Below are 20,542 nucleotides of genomic sequence, written 5' to 3' on the forward strand. Positions count from 1 at the left end.
TAAAAAATAGATAAAGCCCACAGAACGTCGTGTGATCTCCTCATGTGGAGTATTCTGCGTTCACACTGATGACCTCTGGAGTAAAATTCACTTTGCTTCAATGCTTCTTCATTCCTACCCTGAAACACGTCCCACCTTCCGTCACAGTGGTGTTCGTTATATCGGTATCTGCGTCAGGCTGTCCTCCCCGTGGCTCTCCTCGGTGTCCGTCATCCCCCGGTGGTACAGCACCGTCACCGTGGTGTTCCCGCTGTCCTCGCTCCCCCTGAGAGGCGTGGCGCAGGAGACGTCCGCTCTCCTGTCCGGCGGGCTCTCCCTCCTCGGGTGTCCGGCCTCGTTGCTCGCCATCGCCGTCTCCACCGCCGCGCTCACCGCTGTCCAGAAGCCGCGCCCGCGGCAGCGCAGCAGGCGCAGGAAGGCGTCTCTGAAGTCCGCGTTGAAGGCGTAGATGACCGGGTTGAGGGACGAGTTGCTCCAGCCGATCCACACGAACACGTCGAAGGTTTTCTCGCTGACGCAGTAGGGGCCGGGCCGGGCCCCCGGGGCGTGTGGCCCCGGGCAGAAGGGCAGAGCGCAGTTCAGGACAAAGAAGGGCAGCCAGCAGCACACGAACACCCCCATGATGATGGACAGGGTCTTCAGGACTTTGGCCTCCCCTCTGATGGACACTTTGAGCTCGCGCTGGGACTCATCGGAACGCGGGGTCTCGCGCTGGGTCTCGGGGAAAAGCCCGACGCGCGAGTCACATGGGTTGGCTCCTATCTGCGCGCACAGGTGAGGACACAGCTCAGGTACGTCCGAGCGGCAACTCTGCGCGTGCTCCGCCGCGCGCTCCAGGGAGGAGATCATCCGGATCTGCATCTGGGCTATCCGGTAGATGCGCGTGTACGTGACGATCATGACAGCCACGGGGATGTAGAAGCTGATGAGGGAGGAGGAGATGGCGTACGTGCGGCTCAAGCTGGAGTCACAGCTCCCGTCAACGCTCTCCCCACGCGGCGCGTGCTCCTCCACGGCCGGGTCCGCGCGGTGCCAGTTCAGCTGCACGGGCACGAACGAGATGACCGCGGAGAGCGTCCAGGTCACGCCGATCATCACGGAGGCCACCCTCCTGTTCATGCTCCTCTCGTAGAGGAACGGGCTGGAGATGGCCCAGTAGCGGTCCACGCTGATGACGCACAGGTTGAGGATGGAGGCCGTGGAGCACATGATGTCGCAGGCCAGCCAGGTCTTGCAGAACCCGCCGAACGGCCAGAAGCCGGCCACCTCGGCCGCGGCTTTCCACGGCATCACCAGCACGGCGACCAGGAGGTCCGACAGAGCCAGGGACACGATGAAGATGTTGGTCACCTTGGCGCGCAGGTGGCGGAAGCGGCAGACGGCGGCGCACACCGTGAAGTTCCCAAACAGCGTCCAGACGATGAGCAGCGCCAGGACGCAGCCCGTGAGAGCCCTGTGCGCCGGTAACTCCTCCCGGCCGCCGGCTACTACCAGAGCCGAGCCGCTCGTGTTGTTCATTGCCTGTTCCTGCGCTCGGCCATTCTTCAAACTAAGGAGAAGATGAATCCATCCTTTCGTTTCATTTACAGGACAAACTCAAGTAAAGCCGAGCGTCCCGCAGAGTGCTGGGTGCGCGTCCTGCTCCAGTCGGACTGATCTGTGTTGCTCCTCCGAGCGCAGAGCAGATTTACTGGGGAACACATGCACCACCAGCTGGTGCACCGACAACACACACAACGCAGAGACGCGCGGCACCGAGGGAAGTTTGACAGAAAAGAAGAAGACATTTTAAATGAACTCTCTGCTCATTTAAGTCCCACTGCGCCATTAGTAGTTCTATTGTCACGTAGGAGTGAGATGGTTAAAGTGAGTAAGGGGGAAACATCAGACTACAGAAATGACTGTTTTTATTTATGCAGCACGTTTCATCAAAAATAAATGCTTTACATTACAGCACTGTGCAAAAACACTCAGGCACTGAACAATCTAATAAGATAAAAACAAAAATACCACAATAAAAAAAATATAGGCTATATATATATATATATATATTGCGATATTGCATGTTTTCTGATTGTTCAATAAATAATTAGTTTACATGAAACAACCACATGTGTACAGTATAGTGTTTGGATTAAATACTTGACACGTGAAACGTTTTTATTAACAATTTAAAAAACGAAATCGTGTATCACAATCTCACAATAGTATTCCATTGAAAGATGATAAATCATTGCATTGAATGATCCCCCCCACTCCAGGTAATACTGAACTGTGGAATAAGTTAAAACAAGGGAGAGCATCTATCTGTTCATACATATTTTCTTAAAATGAACAGAACACACATGTGGTTGAGAAACGGGAGCTAAAATGGCTAATTCAGTCACAAATGACAAGTCATCAAAGATGGTGTCATCCTTCACGCCTCACTTTCCTTCTGCCCACTCTCTGCTTTCTACCGGGGACATTGGACTGATATTGTGTGAACAAGAGATATTAAAAGTATTCATCTGCTTTTCTTCATAGGGAGTATCTCCTTTGACCCAGTCCCTGATCTTACTTTTGTGGTTTTATTATTATGACCAATCATAATGTTGTTGCATTAAAAACATTTCCTATTCCGTATATTTTATTTCTTACTTTTATATTTCTCAAAACAACCTTCTACAACCTCCTGCTTTTTTGACATAAGTTACCCCAACCATAAATACAAACATTTAACACACACACACTACTCAAAAAAGAACTTTTGAGTATATTCTAACTGTCCAGCCTACTGAGTCTGTATATCCTTTGTGCCAGTTTTCATGAAGATGTATTAAGGAACTGTGTTTTATTTAACTTTACATTCTCAAGTTTTTTTCTTGGTGAAAGAGTTTACAAATTAACCTGACAAGCGCAAACATTTTCTGCTAGGGAAAAAAAAAAGATGATGCAAATTTATAATCTTATTTTTTACTTCATCTCATTCATGCAACACAATATTTCCACATTTGGATTCCCAAATGTGTGAGATTTCTTTACAATTTCAAAGAGGCTCACGCCTGCATGACAAGTTGGCGACACATCTTTGTACGTCGTCATCGTCCCCTGGGGTTTCCAGCAGATGGGTCTCACCCAAGGCTTTCTTCAGAGCGTAAGGGTCACAATTGGCAGAAGGACGTCTGTCCTCGAGGTATCCGCAGCCCATGTGACTGACGTGGCCCGAGGCACGGACATTAACAGTGCGATGGCCTATGCCGTAGAGAAGTCGTTGAAACTGGAGGTACCAATCGTAGACACGGAAGTGCTGAAAGTGACGCTTGCACATCCTTCTGATTGCCTCTTTGATGTGCCTGCTATTTCACAAAACACAGATTTCATTCATTCATGCATGTATTTCTAAATGTCTATCTGCTGTCCACCGAGAGCAAAGGATAGGTGTATTTTAGATGTTTGGGCAAGTGTCACTTCGACTTACTGTAGTCCCCCTTCACTCCTCATCTCCTTGGTACTGAGGTTGGTGTGACAGCCCATTGTACCATTGTTGCCCACGATGGGTTTAACATCCAAGGAGGCAACGACCCCAAAGTCTTCACAGAATTGGTGCACAATCCACAGATGATTCCCCCATTTCAATCCACTCACATGGGCTGACCTGGAACTCCCACTGATGAGACAAAAACACCACTCACAGAGGATTTATATTTTGTGCTCTGAAAGTCAACTGGCTTTGTGTTCTACCAAATGTTCTTATAAGTTCGATGTGTAAATGTTCTTGTCTGACCTTGAAGTAATGCATTTATTTGGCAGATATCATGTAGGCAGGAAACATGGGCCTAGAGAGACAGAAATAGGGGAATTACATGGACCCCAGCTGAAATCAAACCAGGGTTATTGCAGATTTAGGTTCTCGTTCCCAGGGCATCAAATACCAACACTTTATCTGGCCACCTGATGTGAACGCACAAGTGGCTCTAAAGAGTTGTCTGTACTTAGAGTCTGTATGAGACACACCGGGCTTTCAAGTAAATACTATGTAAACCTATCCGCGTCAGTGTCAGGGAGGGGTGATGTGGACCCAATAGCAGTGCGACTGGACAAGGAATATAGTGCAGCAGATTTATTTGAGAGTGGGACAAACAGCAAACAAACAGGCAGGATAAGACTCACAGTGGGAAACAGGCAGGGGATCAGGCAGACGGAAACCAGAGGAAGCGGAGGCTAAACGCGTGGTCGGGGACAGAAGGCTAAGGTGGCTAACCGAGGCAAAAAGCAAGGTAGAAATCCGGTGGTTGGGGACAGAAGGCTGAGTCGTTGACCGGGGCACAGGCAAGGCAGGGAAGTCCAGACAGGCAGGGTCGGCAACGGGAAATCAGTCCACAGGAAATTGCTGGAAGGTCTAGCATAGAACTCCTCCGAGGCCGCAGAGTTAGAATCCTCAAAGGCTGAGGCAAGGTGGACGGGCAGAACCCCTCTGGGGGGGCGAACTGGAGGACGACCAGGACAACGGGGCCTCTCTGGGGGGACGAACTGGAGGACGACCAGGACGACGGGGCCTCTCTGGGGGTCGGCCACGGGGACGGCCAGGCCGACAGCGCCTCTCTGGGGGTCGGCCACGAGGACGACCAGGCCGAAGGGCCCTCTCTGGAGGACGACCAGGACGACGGGGCCTCTCTGGGGGACGGGCCACAGGGATGGCCACGGGGATGGCCAGGCCGAGGGATGGCGCCTCTCTGGGGGCCGGCCACGGGATGGACGGGCCGCTCTGGAGGCCGACCAGGCCGAAGGGAAGGGGCCTCTCTGGGGATCGGCCACGAGGACGACCAGGCCGCTCTGGAGGTCGGGCAAGGGTCTCTCGAGGCGGGCGGATCCTCTCTGGAGGTCGGGCGAGAGTCTCTGGAGACTGGGGCTCTGGAGACTGGGGCTCTGGTGGCAAGGTCTCTCGGACCTGGGGCTCTGGCGGAAAGGCGGGAACAGGAGCAGGGGGACGCTGCGGCCCAGCGGGAACAGGAGCAGGGGGACGCTGCGACCCAGCGGGAACAAGACCAGGGGGACGTTGCGACCCAGCAGAAACAGGTGGGCGCTGCAGCCCAGCCGGGACGGGACCCAGGGAAGGTGCAGGAGTCGGCAGGAAAGCCGACGGGTCAGTAGGTGAAGGAGTCGGCATGAAAGCCGACGGGTCAGTAGGTGAAGGAGTCGGCATGAAAACCGACGGGTCAGGAGTCGGCAGGAATGCCGACGGGTCAGGAGTTGGCCGGGGCGCCGAATGGTCAGGAGTCGGCCAATGTTGGAATTCACAACTTTCGTGTTAGCTACCCTGCGCAAAAAAAGGACTGGACATAACAATTGGATTCATCGGATTCATCGTGATGTCACCCATTGGTTTGTGGACTGCGGTTTTGAAGTCTCGAGTTTGATGATTTCGCCGTCGCCATCTTGGTTTACTGTCGCTGCCCTGTAGTTTTTTTCCGCAAGCAATGAACACAAGTTACCATATTTGGAGGAGTGATGTAGAGACGCTGTATACGACTCTGGTAGCGGCAGCGTCCTGTCAATCACAGTAAGCCCGCCCTAAAGCATTCTCCACTTAATTGTCTATTTTACTCTGAAAGGGAACATAATTTACTAAAGAACATCTTGCTATGTTGAAGAAGACTTATAACTAGCAGTTTAGACAATCAACTCATGTTTACAATGTTAATTGATGGATTAAATCAAGTGACAAGTAAGGTCAGTTTCTCATAGACTTCTATACAGCCAGAAGAGTCGCCCCCTGCTGGTCAGTGTAGAGAATGCAAGTTCTAAGACACTTCTGCATTGGCTTCACTAGGCAGAAATGGAGGTTGTTTAGAAAGTGACACCAAGGGGTCTGACAGAGCGTAAGTATGTGACAAGTTTGGAGGTAATGTAGTGGGTTTGCATATTACTCTGGACTACAGACACTCTATGAAGTCATGTTTTACTAGGTATGAAACGAGATAAATAAGGGGCCTTTGCTCTATCATCAAGTTTACTAGTAGTTCTAATAGTGATCACAAAACTGTGTAGTGTAGCTGTGGGTGGGCCTAGGTGGGCCTTGGCATCTCTCTTGATGATGTAAAAGGCTTGCATGATTACACTGTAGTGCATTCAGGCTAGTAAAGTTGTAATGGCCTTCTTTGGTAAACATGTGTTTCAGAGCCTAGAATGATTAGTCTTGGATGGGCCAGGCCCAACTGATTTTCTCTGTGCCCAACCACACTGGGATTTTCTCATTCTACTTTTAGTGTCCACCACTCTAAACCATCAAATGAAGGCAAAAATGCTTGATAAATCTTTTTTTATATTGTTAATGTGAATTCTGATATGATGACAATCTTATATAGTCTCTGAATCATGGAATTTGGAGTATAATGCAGTAATACGTAAAACAGGAATTAAACTATATCATCTCATAATAATATAGATTCTTAAATGATAACATCCATTTTTGGGGTTAAAGCTGGTTTTGGGATCGGCCAGACTTGAATCAAGTCGTTACATATCATATTTGAACCTGTTGGGTGTATCTGATGGGAGATGTTCATGGTGTTATCGAGCTATCATTCAGTTATAAAGCCTAGTTTGTCTCTTTTGGCCACTAGGGGTAGATCTCCACAACCAGCTTAAAATCACACACATTTGACAGCCATGACCTTATACAGTTTATAGGGCTAACATGTCGCCAAATCTATTAACGCATCCAGCAGACACTTGGAAATATGAGGTGTGGCGTTTCTGGAGAATGTAAGTCCAATTTTCACTCTCATTATCTTTGGTCTCCACCAATTACCCGGTGGCCTATTAGCAACTAAGTGCTCCACTATGTTCACCAGCTTGTTGCCAACTTTGTCTGTCTGCTTTTTAGTGCCTTGTAGGTAGCACTCAGTGGGTTTACTGCTGCGTATCTGAAAACAATGAGCTTTAAGACGCTGTAAACCTTATTAATGCTGAAAGAATCTGCAGAGTGGGATGATAATTCTCTGTGGGTTCGTCATTACAATTGACACACACTCATTTGACTGGTTAGTGCTGCTTGATTAGGCTCATTTCTCTCATGTTTAACCTTATCCAAACACACATTTACAAGCTACAATTTTACTATTTTGTTAGTGAATTTTAGTGATCAAACAGTTAAGAAACAGTCAGACGGGTCCTCTCCTTCTGCATTGGTGCCACAGATATTTTCACCAGCATACAGGCAGGCTTTGTAGTGACAGATACAAATGTCTCTTACATAGATTTTGTTAATGCACAACACTCTGAGGATAAAACCAACACAAAGCAAAATTAGGGGAGAACACAGTTATTATTAAAAAAAAAGAACTATGCAAATTTTAGCACATAGCTTTATAATACGCGCAATATACAGTATGTTTTTCTAGTTCAAACCAACATTCACATATTTATTTTTTTAACCGCACCCCTTATTGGGCATCTGTGAGGAGGCCAAATCAAACAGCCTTCCATCCAAACCAAACAGTAGGTACTCCTGTTCCATCCCCAACCAGGGCTGACATTCTCTGACTTCCTCCGTGAGGAACGCTGATTACTTTCTGTGTAGAAAAAAGTAAAAACAGAACGTTCCAAATCAGCAGGCAGCACACCAAACTAGACATGTCGCTGACACTTCTGAGTTCTCAGTCAACACTGTGATATGTTAGCTTCGGGCGCTCGGTTGCTGTCAAGCACTTATCACAGAACCAGTTTATCGGGGTCAAGAGTGAAAGGACCTCTACACATTCTCACAGGGACCAAGGTGACTTCCACACGTCATATCTGTCAGGGGGTCACTCTCAACACATAGGCATATGAGACAGCAAAACATCAGGCATAATATTCAAAGATTGGGAAAGACAACAAAAATGCCTCCTAAAGCCCTTTAAAAATAACCACAGTTACTACATAGCGACAGTCAGTGTCCATTATTACATTACATTTTTTTATTACATTACATTTTTATTATATTTCATGTGGCTCCAAGGTGCACTGAATATTTAAATGTTAAATAAAAGAATATGAAAGACTTCTGAAAAAAATCTCCTGCGACCCACCTGTGGTCCAGTCGTATTTCGCAGTACGCTAGCCAGCATGCTTTTCTGGTTATTCTGACCCACAAACCTCTGAGCAGCAGATATATGAGCGAGAGGTTCAAGAGACCAACTCACAAATCTGTCTGGGTGGATTCACATGGAACAAAGTTTTGACATAGTAACATTTTGGGGGTAATTTATTCCAGCTAATTTTATCGATTACAAATTATATATTTGCCTCAGGAAAACACTGTGTCTCTCCCAACCCGTTTAATACCGACAATTGGTCACTGATATGACGCACTGCACTTTTAAAACTCAAATGTAAACCCCACCGCGTCATTATTAGACTCTCAGAGCACCTGACGTAGTATAAAAAGCGCAACATTCCACGCAGGGTGGTGTCCACCTCAAAAAAGCATCCATTTCAGTTTAAGCTGTATTAAGAATATTTTCCCCGCTTTATCTTTCAATCAGACTGAACTGAAAGTTCCCGTTGAAAAATATTCAAAACATAGCAACTGATAACCTTTTAACCCCCCCCCCCCCCCCGTTTCCAGTCTTAATGCTAATCTAAGCTAACCAGCTGCTTGCTGCAGCTTCATATTTACTGTGGACAGCTCTCTCTCTCTCTCTCTCTCTCTCTCTCTCTCTCTCTCTCTCACACACACACACACACACACACACACACACACACACACACATGCACACACACACGCACACACACACACACACACACACACACACACACACACACACACACACACACACACACACACACACACACACACACACACACACACTCAGGACATTTTGGCCCAGGGACAGAACCAGATGGTACAGCTGAAGCACCGGTGAGGAACACTTAAAATAGCACTCAAGCCATATTAATGGAAAAAGGGTTTTGTTTGAATACAGATCTAGATGATGAGGAGGGAGACAGACAGTTCAAACCAGAGGGCGGGATTTGATAATCAGATTATCTCCAGCATTTTCTGAGAGTTTGTACTATTTTTGTGCATTTGCTGATGTAGGACACACTGGAATTAAATCCATTTTGTTGAGATGACATTCCTATCCAAGTGGGAGGTAATGGTTGAATCTAATAATAATAGTTAAAAAGTCACAATATTGTTCCTTTACAATACACATATGGATGAAAAAGAAAAAATATTATTTGTGTTTTAAAATGATAAATCCACTGTCGTAATCTTTATGTTGCTACTGTATACAGCAGGGAGTTCCAACTAGCCCCACCAGTCCCATTTCTTGCATATCCAACCAAAGCCATCATTGTGCTGTGATTCTCAAATAAACAAACATAAATCCAAACCAACCTGCACAGCTGATAGAAGACAGATGCTTGCTAATGGATGACATACTGGTCACTTGCCATAAAGCGAGACAAAAAGAGAACAGAATTTGCTATACAGATCCCAACATTGTAGTTGTGTCTGGCCCTATGATGTGTTAAACACACAGATACAGTGAATACAGCTTGATGAAATTCACCGAGCGGCTGTGGATGATGTTATGAACCCAGACAAGAATAGGTTCTTTCATGGTTGATGGCGGAGATAAATGGCTAAATTGAGATAAGCCACTTCCCCTCACCGGCTCGTCTTGTGCAAATTAATATGACGCGAATAAACACAAATGCGATGCCAGCCATCGTTTCCTAAAATAAGTCCAGTGCCAGTGGCGATGGGTTTGGCTAATATAGCTGCATAGGTTAATGTTAACTTTCTCAAATACCAATGGCGTGGCCAGAGACTAAAGGACTGTACATATTGAGAGATATTTAGCCAATATAAAAAATTCAATAAACAAGCCAACAAAACTTGTAAAGTAAATAACATATAAGTGACAAAAGCTGCTTTGTGAGGCTGTACTTAGGCAACATGCTGATGTTTAGCAGATGTATAATGTTCACCACCTTGGTTTTGCATTAGCATAATAACATTTGATAATCAGCTCTAAATACAAATTACAGCTGAGACTGCTGGGAATGTCACTAGTTTTCTGGGTGTTTGGCCATAAACCAAAGTATTTGACAAATTGAAATTTTGACCTGATGGTGGCACTAGAGAAAGATTAAAATTGTGTACATAAGTTCATGGTAACCCATTCGGTAGTTGTTGAAATATTTCAGTTTGGACCAAAATGTTGGACTGACAAACAGACCAACATTGACACTGTAATGGCTAGAATTTGTTTTAAAACATTCATACATGGTGTTAGTACTACATCTCCAGATGCTCTAAACTTATACTGAGAGTTGATACATGAAGCCTACAAAGAGTGTTTTGAGAGTGTTTCAGACAGTCTGGTCTCAATTATTTTGTGCCACATGCACAAGAGCAATTATTAATAGTGGATTTTAAATGGACGATTGTGTTACTTTTATTTAACTCTTTTTGGGACTTATTACTTAATTTAATATTTTTAAACACTACCTTAAGAAAGACATTCCTGGTATATTTCTGATTATTGGCTGATGTTTTTAATTAGTAAATTAGAAATGATGTAACAAATCACAATATACTCGGCAGTAAGATGGTTTTTAAACTTAATTTGTCTATTCAAGGCACTACACGTTTGTTTTATTTAGGTTAACATCACTAATGCTCTTATTTTCTTTTGCTGTATCTGTCGCAAAAATGATCTTGAAAAGGGCGCTAAATAGTAGGGGAATCTTATCAAATAGATTTTTTTCCAACTAATATCTCGATGTAGAGATTCATTGTTTGCAGAAGAGACTTGAGAAAGAAGTGGGTCGAACAAAATGCACAATTAATGTAGCTTTTTTTTTTTACATCATAATGTAGCTTTTTTACTACTAAAGTAAATAAACTTCACAGATTTCGCCTTTCATGTGTGTTAATATCTTAAGGCTGTATATATGGGACCTTCTAAATAAATGCACTTACATGTTTACTTTGCTATGCATATACCCTTTATTTCAGTCAGTAACTGAATCCTCTATGATCATAGCATATCTGCCCTCTAGAGGCTCTTAGTGGAATGGAAACAAACTAAACCAAGTTCATTCAATCGCCTGTCTGCTGTTGTTCTGCTGAACTGTGTGTAGAGCATCATGTCTGTCACACTGTGTATGTGTGTGTGTGTGTGTGTGTGTGTGTGTGTGTGTGTGTGTGTGTGTGTGTGTGTGTGTGTGTGTGTGTGTGTGTGTGTGTGTGTGTGTGTGTGTGTGTGTGTGTGTGTGTGTCCTTTATGATGGCTCATATGATTACAACAATTAAACACATTTCAGGATCCATAAAAATATATATTTGCCTATTCTCACCTCCCTGTTACTGGCTATTAGTTCATCTTTCCAAACAGATGAAGGGGGATGACTTCACAGACTGTGCAAAAAGTGTATGAAGCAATGAATAGAGATTTTATTTGCAAACAAAAAAATATATATACAGAAATGGACAGTTTCATCATGTAAAACAAATTAGTTTTGTATCGTAACCCAAAACTGCTGGGACCGTGAGTTAAACCATATTTAATATGATAGTTTTTTACTGTTAAGTAAGTCAAAAGGTACAGTACATTCCCCGGTTACGCTCTGGAGGTAGTAGGCTTTAATGTCTGAATATTGCAAAAGTGAGTAAGAAAAGTAAACATTCACTCTCTCTCTTAAAAGTTTCACTCAAGTTTTCACAATTTATGTAAACCAATTCCTTAATATCTAGACTAGAAAAAAACACTAAAGACAAATGATCACTGCGAAAAAGGCCGTGGTATATGAGGTTGTTTTTTAAGTGGAGACACACCAGGCAAAAAAATTGCTATTTTGAGTTTTTTTACTACTTTGTCTATTTGCATCTGTAGATTTCTTCTACATTTACCAAAAGTCTGCATTAGATAATGGCCTATTTGCATATTTAAATGTACATTTTTTCAGAAAACTTCTATTTCAAACAAACACTAATCAATCAACAAGTAATCAGCTGTGAAAGTTACATGCTGATATCTTTTAGTCACATTTTTTTACCTTATTCACCTGGGGTGCCTTCTCAAGGTTAATCTGCTGGTGCTCTCATTGTAACTGACTCTGGAAAACAGCATCATCCATTCACCCTAAACCGTAATGTAAGTAATGAGATGCCTATAGCTGGATGTCTTTCTGTTAGCTCATCCATAATGAAGAGTCCATGCGTGTTCAAGGCGAGGCCTCGACTGTCTTAACGCTCCACTGCTCCGTCACACATGCAAGCACACCTGAAGTTAACTAAGGCTTTGATGAACTCCCTGCTTGTGCGGTTAAATGGATGACTTGAGCACGTTGACCCTTTGCTCTTTATGTCAAAGCAAAAAAGCAACAATGAACCAGCACAACCTCACACGCGTACACACACAACAACACAATGCTGACCCACGTATAAAACAGTAATCTGGTTTTGCATTAGATTAAAAATGACGATGACTCTTGAGTGGCGCAGAAAGTTATCGGATTTCAAAAAACGTTGAGGACGGAGGATGTCAGGATGCCTTGGCGATGATGAGGATGCTCATGAGGAAGACCATGATGAAGAATATCCACATGAAAAACCTATCCATCACCTTGGCCACCTTCTTCCACTGTGCGGCCTTGACACAAGTGGCCCTCTGCTCGCGGAAGCAGTTGGCGATGTACTGGATGTTCTTCACCACCTGAGGATGAGACACATAGATGAACCAAAGCAAGCGCTAATAGAAACTTGAGAAGAAGACGGGTAATCAGATAAGTAGGTCAACGGAGATGCCGCGATGGACACACCTGTTTATGCTGGGGGCAGGGGCAGCAGCAGGGGCAGTCCGGGATTTGAAGTTTCTCCATGGGGTATAGGAGCGGCTCCTTTGGCCCTCCGTTCAGGTGCTGGAGGTTTCGTGGATGGTGAGGGACCTGGTAGTCCAGCTCGTCCCTCCCGATGTGGTGGTAGCGCTGTGCGGGCTCACGCTTCCCCTCGCCCCGCTCCAACTTGGAGACGCGGTTGCTGTTGTGGTTGTACTGGTGGCGGCTATTGTTGGCGTTGCCGTTCACCTGGCTTTTGTGATGCTTGCCGTGAGGTTGCACGCCGTGGCCATTGCTGTACTTGTACGGGTCGTTGTCGTGGTGGTAGTTGTGGCAGTGGTCATGGTGGAAGCCGGCGCCGTCGTTCGCGGGTTCCTCTGGGTACAGCGGGGTCTTCTCGCTCTCCGGCGTGGTGCAGTTCTCACCCACCTCGTAGACGAAGCAGATCTTGGACATGTAGTCTATGATGAGCACCTTGGCCCAGTGAGGGACCGGCTTGGCCTCGGCGCCACAGAAATGAATGTTCATGATGAAGATGGTGAGAGACGTGGAGGCTGTGATCATAGTCATGGTGGCTATGTAGTACTTCCCTAGAGGAGAAGACAACAGACAGGACAGATTAATGATTAGGAAAAACAACATGTACATAGCAGCCATAATTTGTAGACGACGAGGTTGAACATTCACATACAACAGCAATTTATGGAAAGACATGCCATGGAAGACACATCACTCTATTCAACAGCCGGTTTTATGTCCAAGATGCATATAGTAGTTTTATACGGAGGCCCATTTCTGCCAGGAAAATGGATGACGTTATTAAAGATATCAAATACTCATGCATTTTAATGACATGATAAGTCAAAAGTATAAGACATAAAGCCAAAATTGTGCATTACTGAGTCAAAATCTTGACTGAGTATCTCAACATGTTGACTTGCTATAAATATATTTATCTTCTAGAAAAGATCATGAAGGTATAGAAATAAAATAGATGTCCATGTCCATGATCTTTATTCTTGGGTAGTTTTTATAGTTCAATAATGAGGTAAAATTTGAATGAAGAGAGAATATTTCAAACCTATGTAGGGCATGCTCTCTGCAGGTGGCATGCTCTCTGCCACCAATAGCTGGAACACGGTAAGCGCCAGCAGCACCGTGACCCCCAGGGAAACCTTCTCCCCTGAGTCGGCCGGCAGGTAAAAGCCCAGGGGGGCCAGGAATGAGATGAGGAAGCAGGGCAGCAGCAGGTTGAAGATGTAAAAGGAGGAGCGGCGCTTCAGGAGAAGAGTGTAGGTGATCTCGGTGTAAGGGTCGGAGCAGCAGCCGTACATCATGACGGTTCTGACTGCCGGCATGCCGTGACACTCCCACTCCACGTTCTCCACGAAGTCAGACAGGTCACCACTGTCCATCCCCAAACTGATGTCCACCTGTGCAGAGGACATACGTTGTGGGAATCAACACACATGCCAATGTACTAATGTTTAGCACGTGTAGGACGCAGAAACTAATTATCAGAATTCCCCTTACATACTGCATAGTTAAAAAACAAGTAGTTATTTACTCTTTAATTATCTGTCATGTCGAATTCAGACGAACTGGAGCCAATAACTGCCTATAGTGGGCAAGAGGCTGGTACATGACCTGTACTGATAACACCATACCATATCAATAAATTCAGTTCCACAAAAAAAAACTTGAAAACCAACAAATTATATCAGAAGAAGATACAAATCACACAGAAATGTCATGATACGAGTATGATTTGAGTTAAGTTTGTTTCCTCTTTTATTTTGAAGTGCTCTGCCACTTGTGCACTGTGTTTGTTTGACTTTCTGTCTTTGTGGTTTTCCCTCATTTTTTCTATGGATCACCTGTGTTGCTTTTTTCTCGTCAGCCTTGCTCTGTACCCTTTTGTTTCTTCCACCAATCAGCTTTCAGCCTGCCTCGGTGTTTGCACACCTGTGTCTTGTTGTCTGATTAGATTCTTGTGTATTTATAGTCCTGTCTTTTATCTGTAGGTTTTCCGTCTGTCTGCTATGATTCCTCGCTGTATTTCCTTGGGCCTTTGTAGTACTTATCCCTGTGTACATGATTTCGTTTTATTTGTCATTTTGCTCATTTCTGGAAGTTTGCTTTATTCAAATCACCTTTAATCATCCTCCAGCTTTCAATGTGTGTCTGTGTTTGGGCTCTTCTCTGTTTCCTACCTGCTGCCTTGTGCAGACGTGACACAGGCCAGCTGCACATGCTCTCTAAAATAGACCATAAAGCAGGGTATGCTTTAGGGTGGGCTTACTGTGATTGACAAGTTGTTGTCGCTACCAGAGCCGTATACAGCATCTCTATGTCACTCCTCCGCATTCCAAATATGTAACCGCCGTTCGTTGGTTGCAAAAAAAAGCAAAAGCAAAAATAAAGCTGTAAGTCAAAATGGCGACGGCAAAGTCACCAAAGTCAGGGCATCATAACGGCAGTCCAGAAACCAACGGGTGAAGTCAAGTTGACTACGCTCATTTCTTATATACAGTCCATGGCTGCTAGAGATCCTTTAAGCATTTAAAGCCTTCTAAATACACTTTAACCCAAAACATGAACTGATTCAAAGTAGTCAGAAGGTGTGATCCCTGTTTCAGTCACCCATCACACCCCCTGCCTAAACACACCTGGTTGCCATTGTAGGTCCAGGAGCCGAAGGTGAGCTTGCACTGCTGCCAGTCAAAGGGGAAGTAGGAGACGTCCACCACACACGTGCTCTTTGTGATCGCTGGAGAGTCCCAGACGATCTCACCGTTATAACGCAGCTTCACATTAGTGCTGGATGCGCCTGCCTCCTCGTCTGCCCTACGCAGACATACAGAGGAGAGGACCCACATCAACCAGATACACACAAACTGCTGCGTCATAGATGAACTGTGAGTCTTGTTACTGACTTGTTGTAGAGGACGATGTCGGGCTTCCAAACCAGGTCGCTGGGAATGTTGATCATCTCAAGGTCGTCGTAATCCTCCTTGTCCCACTTCAGGTAGGCATCATGCCAGACGAGCCTGATCCACAGGTACGTGGTCAGCACCTGGTTCCTTTCATCCTGCACATACAAAAACATTTAAAGAGAGAGAGACAGGTATCATTGAAATAGGTTAATCCAGAAAAACAGACTGGCTGCAGCTCCTTCTTTGAAATCCAGTAAAGTGCTATTCAGTGTTGGCATTTGTTGATCTCTACAGGAACAGAAGAATAAACCACAAACCACAAAGATATTGCCACCCTGCATTTCCTGCACGAATTGTATGAGCATGCCAATTTTGAATCTGTAGCAGTTTTAATTAAAGCATAAATGACAAAATCAACTACAACAACATATCTTGATCGATGTCTTTCTATAATCACCTAAATCATTTGGTTAGAGATTTGTTGTATTTAATATGTGATATTATCCAGAGTGAACCAACTTAAAGACCCATCTGATTACATTATTTTGTGACTTTCCTTTCTACTCACCATATCTTTGATCTGTGACAAGGTGATCTGCAGTGACACATTGAGGGCTTTGTCCGTGTCGTCCACTGGCCTTAGAGCGTTGGAGTAGTCCTCCATCAGGTCAGCCAGGAGTTTGCGGGCATAATGTCCCTGAGCACCGTAGGTCACTGAGGAGAGCAGAGGGTGGGTATGACACCAAATGTAGACAAAAGTTGGCTTTACGATATCAGTCAGATATAAACATCAATACAGAACTGACCTTGCACCAAAAGGCTGATCCAAACCAATCCCACCAGCGCTACCTTCCTCATTTTCAACCAGTCACAAGCCGGGGATGAATTATTCAGCGAAAGCGGTCACAGAAGACGGCCCGGGTCCAGATCTGGAGCGTCACTCCATGCTCCCATGTAGATCCTGAGTGAGACCACGGAAAACTCTCTGAATCTTACAGTACATCCTGTCAGAATCTCTGAATGCCTCGCTAGTTGTTCGTCGCAGTTTGCCTCAACGTCACTGTCTGTGGGTGTGTGATCGCTGCTGTGGAACAGAACCTGGGTGTATCACTCACACATACACAAACACACAGACATACATAGGTACACTGCGGTATCACATAGCACACAGGTACTGGTGTAATGTGATGCCTGTAGCCCAATCCACTTGTGTACATGGCCACAACCAGCTGTACTACACACACACACACACACACACACACACACACACACACACACACACACACACACACACACACACACACACACACACACACACACACACACGCTCACACTGAACCTTACTGAGTTACACAGCCAATGGCATGTGTCAGTCACACACATTCCGGGACACTTTCTTACCTGTGCTCAGGTCATTCAATATGAACACACACAAATGTCATGACACATGTCATACACGCTGTGAGGGTTCCGGGACAGAGGATGTTGCATGTGTACAGATTGTAAAGCCCTCTGAGGCAAATTTGTCATTTGTGATTTTGGGCTATACAAAATAAACTGAATTTAATTGAATTGAATGGCAATGAACCCTGTAAATATGAGTCTTTAAGAAAAGGGCAATAAAAATGTAAACTGGTTGTAGATCAGTGACAAGAGCAGATTCTCCTGTCTGTGTCTGCAGGCTGTCAAAGAGATCAGCCACCAGAAACAGAGGACAACTAATTGACCTATGCATGTAATTTATGATTTGTTTTATTTTATCATTCATTTTCCATAACCTCTTATCTGTTAAGGGTTGCGGGGGGGGAAGCTGTCATTGGGCGAAGGCAGGGTACACCCTGGACAGGTTGCCAGATATAGCAGGGCTGGAGACAAACAACCATTCACACTCACATCCACACCTACGGGCAATTTAGAGTCTCTCAATGAACCTTAGCTGCATGTCTTTGGACTGTGGAAGGAAGCCGGAGAACCTGGAGAGAACCCACGCCACGCTGACACGGGGAGAACATGCAAACTCCACACAGAAGGTTGTCTAGCCCGGGAATTGAACCCGGGCCCCTCTTGCTGTGAGGCGACAGTGCTATCCACTACTAAAATATTTTAGCCTAAATGTTTTGCCTTCACATGGCCAGGCCCCATGCTGGATTCAATCAGTGTTTTTTCTTTTTGTGTTTTTACACTTTGAGTGTGTGTGCATGTATGTGTGTTTCTTATAAAACTAATGAGAAGAAAAAGAAAAACATTTAACCAGTATTATTATTGGGAACTGTGCATCTGCACATCTGCAAATTCTTCATTTTTTATTTTCACATCTATTCACATATATATGAATCTACATATATACACGTGTAAAGCAATTCCCTCAACAAGAAAGTTGACAGTTTGTAGTATAATTAAGTATAATTAATCAAAGACGGCAAAAATTCTCATTCAACTTTACAGGCAAAAGTAAATAAATAAAGCCTTTATGTAGCAGTAGTCTTTTTTTGCTCAGATGTCAAAATGGCTGTTCACTAGTTCAGTTTTTAGAATATGCAGTATTTATATAGATTGTAGATACAAATTTTATAAAATACATGTATTATTGTATTATATAAAAATATTTTGTATATATATATATTATATATATATATAATATATATTTTGTTTGATAGTAGAATTTGTGTATGATCACTATATTTGTAATATTTTGAATATTTCTTAAATAAGAGCCTTAAAAAGGCTAAATGATGTATTAAATGATGAGGAGACAGCTGTGGTAAAATAACAGATGATACAAAGGTCATGCTTTTCTTCAAAAGTCTTTTAGTCTTTCAGTCATCATTTCATTTGAATCAGTGCTTGAAATTAAACCACTTCAAAAGTGGCAGACAGGGTCCTCGTAGTTTACAGTAAATCAAAACTTTTGCTTTTGTAAGAAAGAAATGTCACTGACATTGTTTTACTGTTATTCTGCAGAGTACCGCGCATTGTGATGTGATGTGTTAATGTGTCACTGAGTTTCTGTGGTACTGAGCTCGCATAAGACAGGTGTTTCCTGTGTGTGCGTGTGTGTGTGTGTGTGTGTGTGTGTGTGTGTGTGTGTGTGTGTGTGTGTGTGTGTGTGTGTGTGTGTGTGTGTGTCTGAAAAGGAAGAAAGTGTGAAACAGTGTCACTGTGGCAGGGTAACAGTTAAAAAGGAGCTTTGTAAATCATTTCTGATCATCATCTCTGTGCCGGGTTAAATGTTTGCTCTCTCTGTGTGTGTGTGTGTGTGTGTGTGTGTGTGTGTGTGTGTGTGTGTGTGTGTGTGTGTGTGTGTGTGTGTGTGTGTGTGTGTGTGTCTGTGTGTGTCTGTTTGTGAGATGTGTGAAAGGATAGGAAGAGAGAGAGACAGACATATAAGCAGACAGGGTAAATGTGTGTGCGTGCTGAAAATTGAAAAGTGCAATATAATGTGTGCACTGTACAAAAAGAAAAGCTTATGAGTAACAGTGGTGGCGTACGTTGGAGTTGTGTGCGTACATCGTAGGCGTGCGCGTCGGTGTTCTTGCAGTAAATGGGGGAGAGAGTGGGTCTGAGGGGGAAAGATAGTGGGGGAGCTTCAGAGGGCGAGACTGTGAAAGAGAGCCAGAGACAGAGACGTAGAGACACAGAAAGTGGAAAGAGCTGATGTGTAGTAACACTAAGGAAGTGTGTGTATAGAATAACCAGCAATGACTGGTGAACAATGCTCGCCTGCAGTAGTTGAAGTCATTTCAGACACACAGTAATCTGGTGTGGTCGACTTGATTAAGTCTGGTGATGTTCCATCAATTTAGTCAACAATGAACAAGAAACATATTGTACTTCAGGACGCAAAGTACCAGGACGCATACAACTGAGCAGGTGGCGAGAAGTACTAGAAATACTCTGTTACAAAATTAAAAACATTTTTACTAAAATCAAAGTACAAAAATCAAAACACACAAAAAACACCAAAAGTAAAAAGCTTACTTTATGAACGATGGCTCCTTTCAGAAAAATTCAAACATACAATCCAATATTGGATTGTAGTTATCGATGCATTAATGAAATAAACGGTGGGGCTAATTTCAACTACTTCATATACTGGGGCGACTGTGGCTCAGTGGAGAGCAGGGTCGTCCTCCAATCAGAGGATCAGCAGTTCGATCCCTGGCTCTGGCAGTCCATGTCGATGTGTCCTTGGGCAAGACACTTGACCCCGAGTTGCTCCCGAAGGCTGTGCCATCGGTGTATGAATGGGTGTGAATGATTAGGTAGATCCTGATGGACAGGATGGCCTTGCATGGTGTAGCCCCTGTCATCAGTGAAAGAATGGGGGTGAATGATTAGTAATGTAAAAGCGCTTTGAGTGGTCGGAAGACTAGAAAAGCGCTATACAAGTACAGTCCATTTACCATTTTGCTGGGTAGCTTGCACATTTACTCCCAGATATGAAAAAGGGTGTATACTATCCAAATTATACATCGTAATGTATTAGTCGATTGTATTCTATATAATTAATTACTGAATATGGAGTTAAAAAATTTGAAATGTATACTAATTACGCTACTTGAGTGAATGTACTTAGTTACCTTCCACCACTGCAACTGAGAACTGGCTGATGAGAATCAACTGATTTCACTTGTAGTCGGGGAACGGCAGACTACACCAGTAATGCGGCCATTACTCGTGACGTTAGTTTCACCTGTTCTGCTCCTCGGCCGTGACACGTCAAAATGTCTGCTGTGGAGATGGATTGGATGACACCCAAGAAGCCCTTGAGAAGTGTGTCAGAACAG

At 44.3% G+C, this 20,542-nt stretch overlaps 2 protein-coding genes and 1 pseudogene across 2 annotated transcripts; all 3 read right to left on the reverse strand.

Moving 5' to 3' along the window:
• Nucleotides 1-156: 156 nt before the first annotated feature.
• On the reverse strand, nt 157-1,518 carry LOC129095743 (D(1) dopamine receptor-like). Its single transcript, XM_054604301.1, has one exon. The coding sequence runs from the start codon at nt 1,516-1,518 to the stop codon at nt 157-159; it is 1,362 nt and encodes a 453-aa protein (XP_054460276.1).
• Nucleotides 1,519-3,028: 1,510 nt separating this feature from the next.
• LOC129095744 (glutamine synthetase-like) lies at nt 3,029-7,501 on the reverse strand (annotated as a pseudogene).
• Nucleotides 7,502-12,426: 4,925 nt separating this feature from the next.
• Nucleotides 12,427-16,613, reverse strand: chrna9a (cholinergic receptor, nicotinic, alpha 9a). The gene is made up of 7 exons (XM_054605008.1): nt 16,562-16,613; nt 16,324-16,469; nt 15,756-15,910; nt 15,489-15,666; nt 13,901-14,252; nt 12,805-13,409; nt 12,427-12,698 (listed from the first exon to the last, which is right to left on the reverse strand). Exons 1-7 carry the CDS (start codon nt 16,611-16,613, stop codon nt 12,528-12,530), a joined length of 1,659 nt encoding a protein of 552 aa, XP_054460983.1. The 3' UTR covers nt 12,427-12,527.
• Nucleotides 16,614-20,542: the final 3,929 nt, after the last annotated feature.

Source organism: Anoplopoma fimbria, chromosome 9 (genome assembly GCF_027596085.1).
Source record: "Anoplopoma fimbria isolate UVic2021 breed Golden Eagle Sablefish chromosome 9, Afim_UVic_2022, whole genome shotgun sequence".
Classification (NCBI taxonomy): Eukaryota; Metazoa; Chordata; class Actinopteri; order Perciformes; family Anoplopomatidae; genus Anoplopoma; species Anoplopoma fimbria.

What these genes read in the sequence shown, in the direction of transcription:
- LOC129095743 (XM_054604301.1), bottom strand. Translation starts at nt 1,518, where the DNA reads ATGAACAACACGAGCGGCTCGGCTCTGGTAGTAGCCGGCGGCCGGGAG.
- chrna9a (XM_054605008.1), bottom strand. Translation starts at nt 16,613, where the DNA reads ATGAGGAAGGTAGCGCTGGTGGGATTGGTTTGGATCAGCCTTTTGGTG. An exon ending in GACATCGTCCTCTACAACAA is followed by an intron (nt 15,667 to 15,755) that starts GTCAGTAACAAG and finishes ATGTCTGCGTAG; the next exon opens with GGCAGACGAGGAGGCAGGCG. An exon ending in CCTGCCCCCAGCATAAACAG is followed by an intron (nt 12,699 to 12,804) that starts GTGTGTCCATCG and finishes TCTCATCCTCAG; the next exon opens with GTGGTGAAGAACATCCAGTA.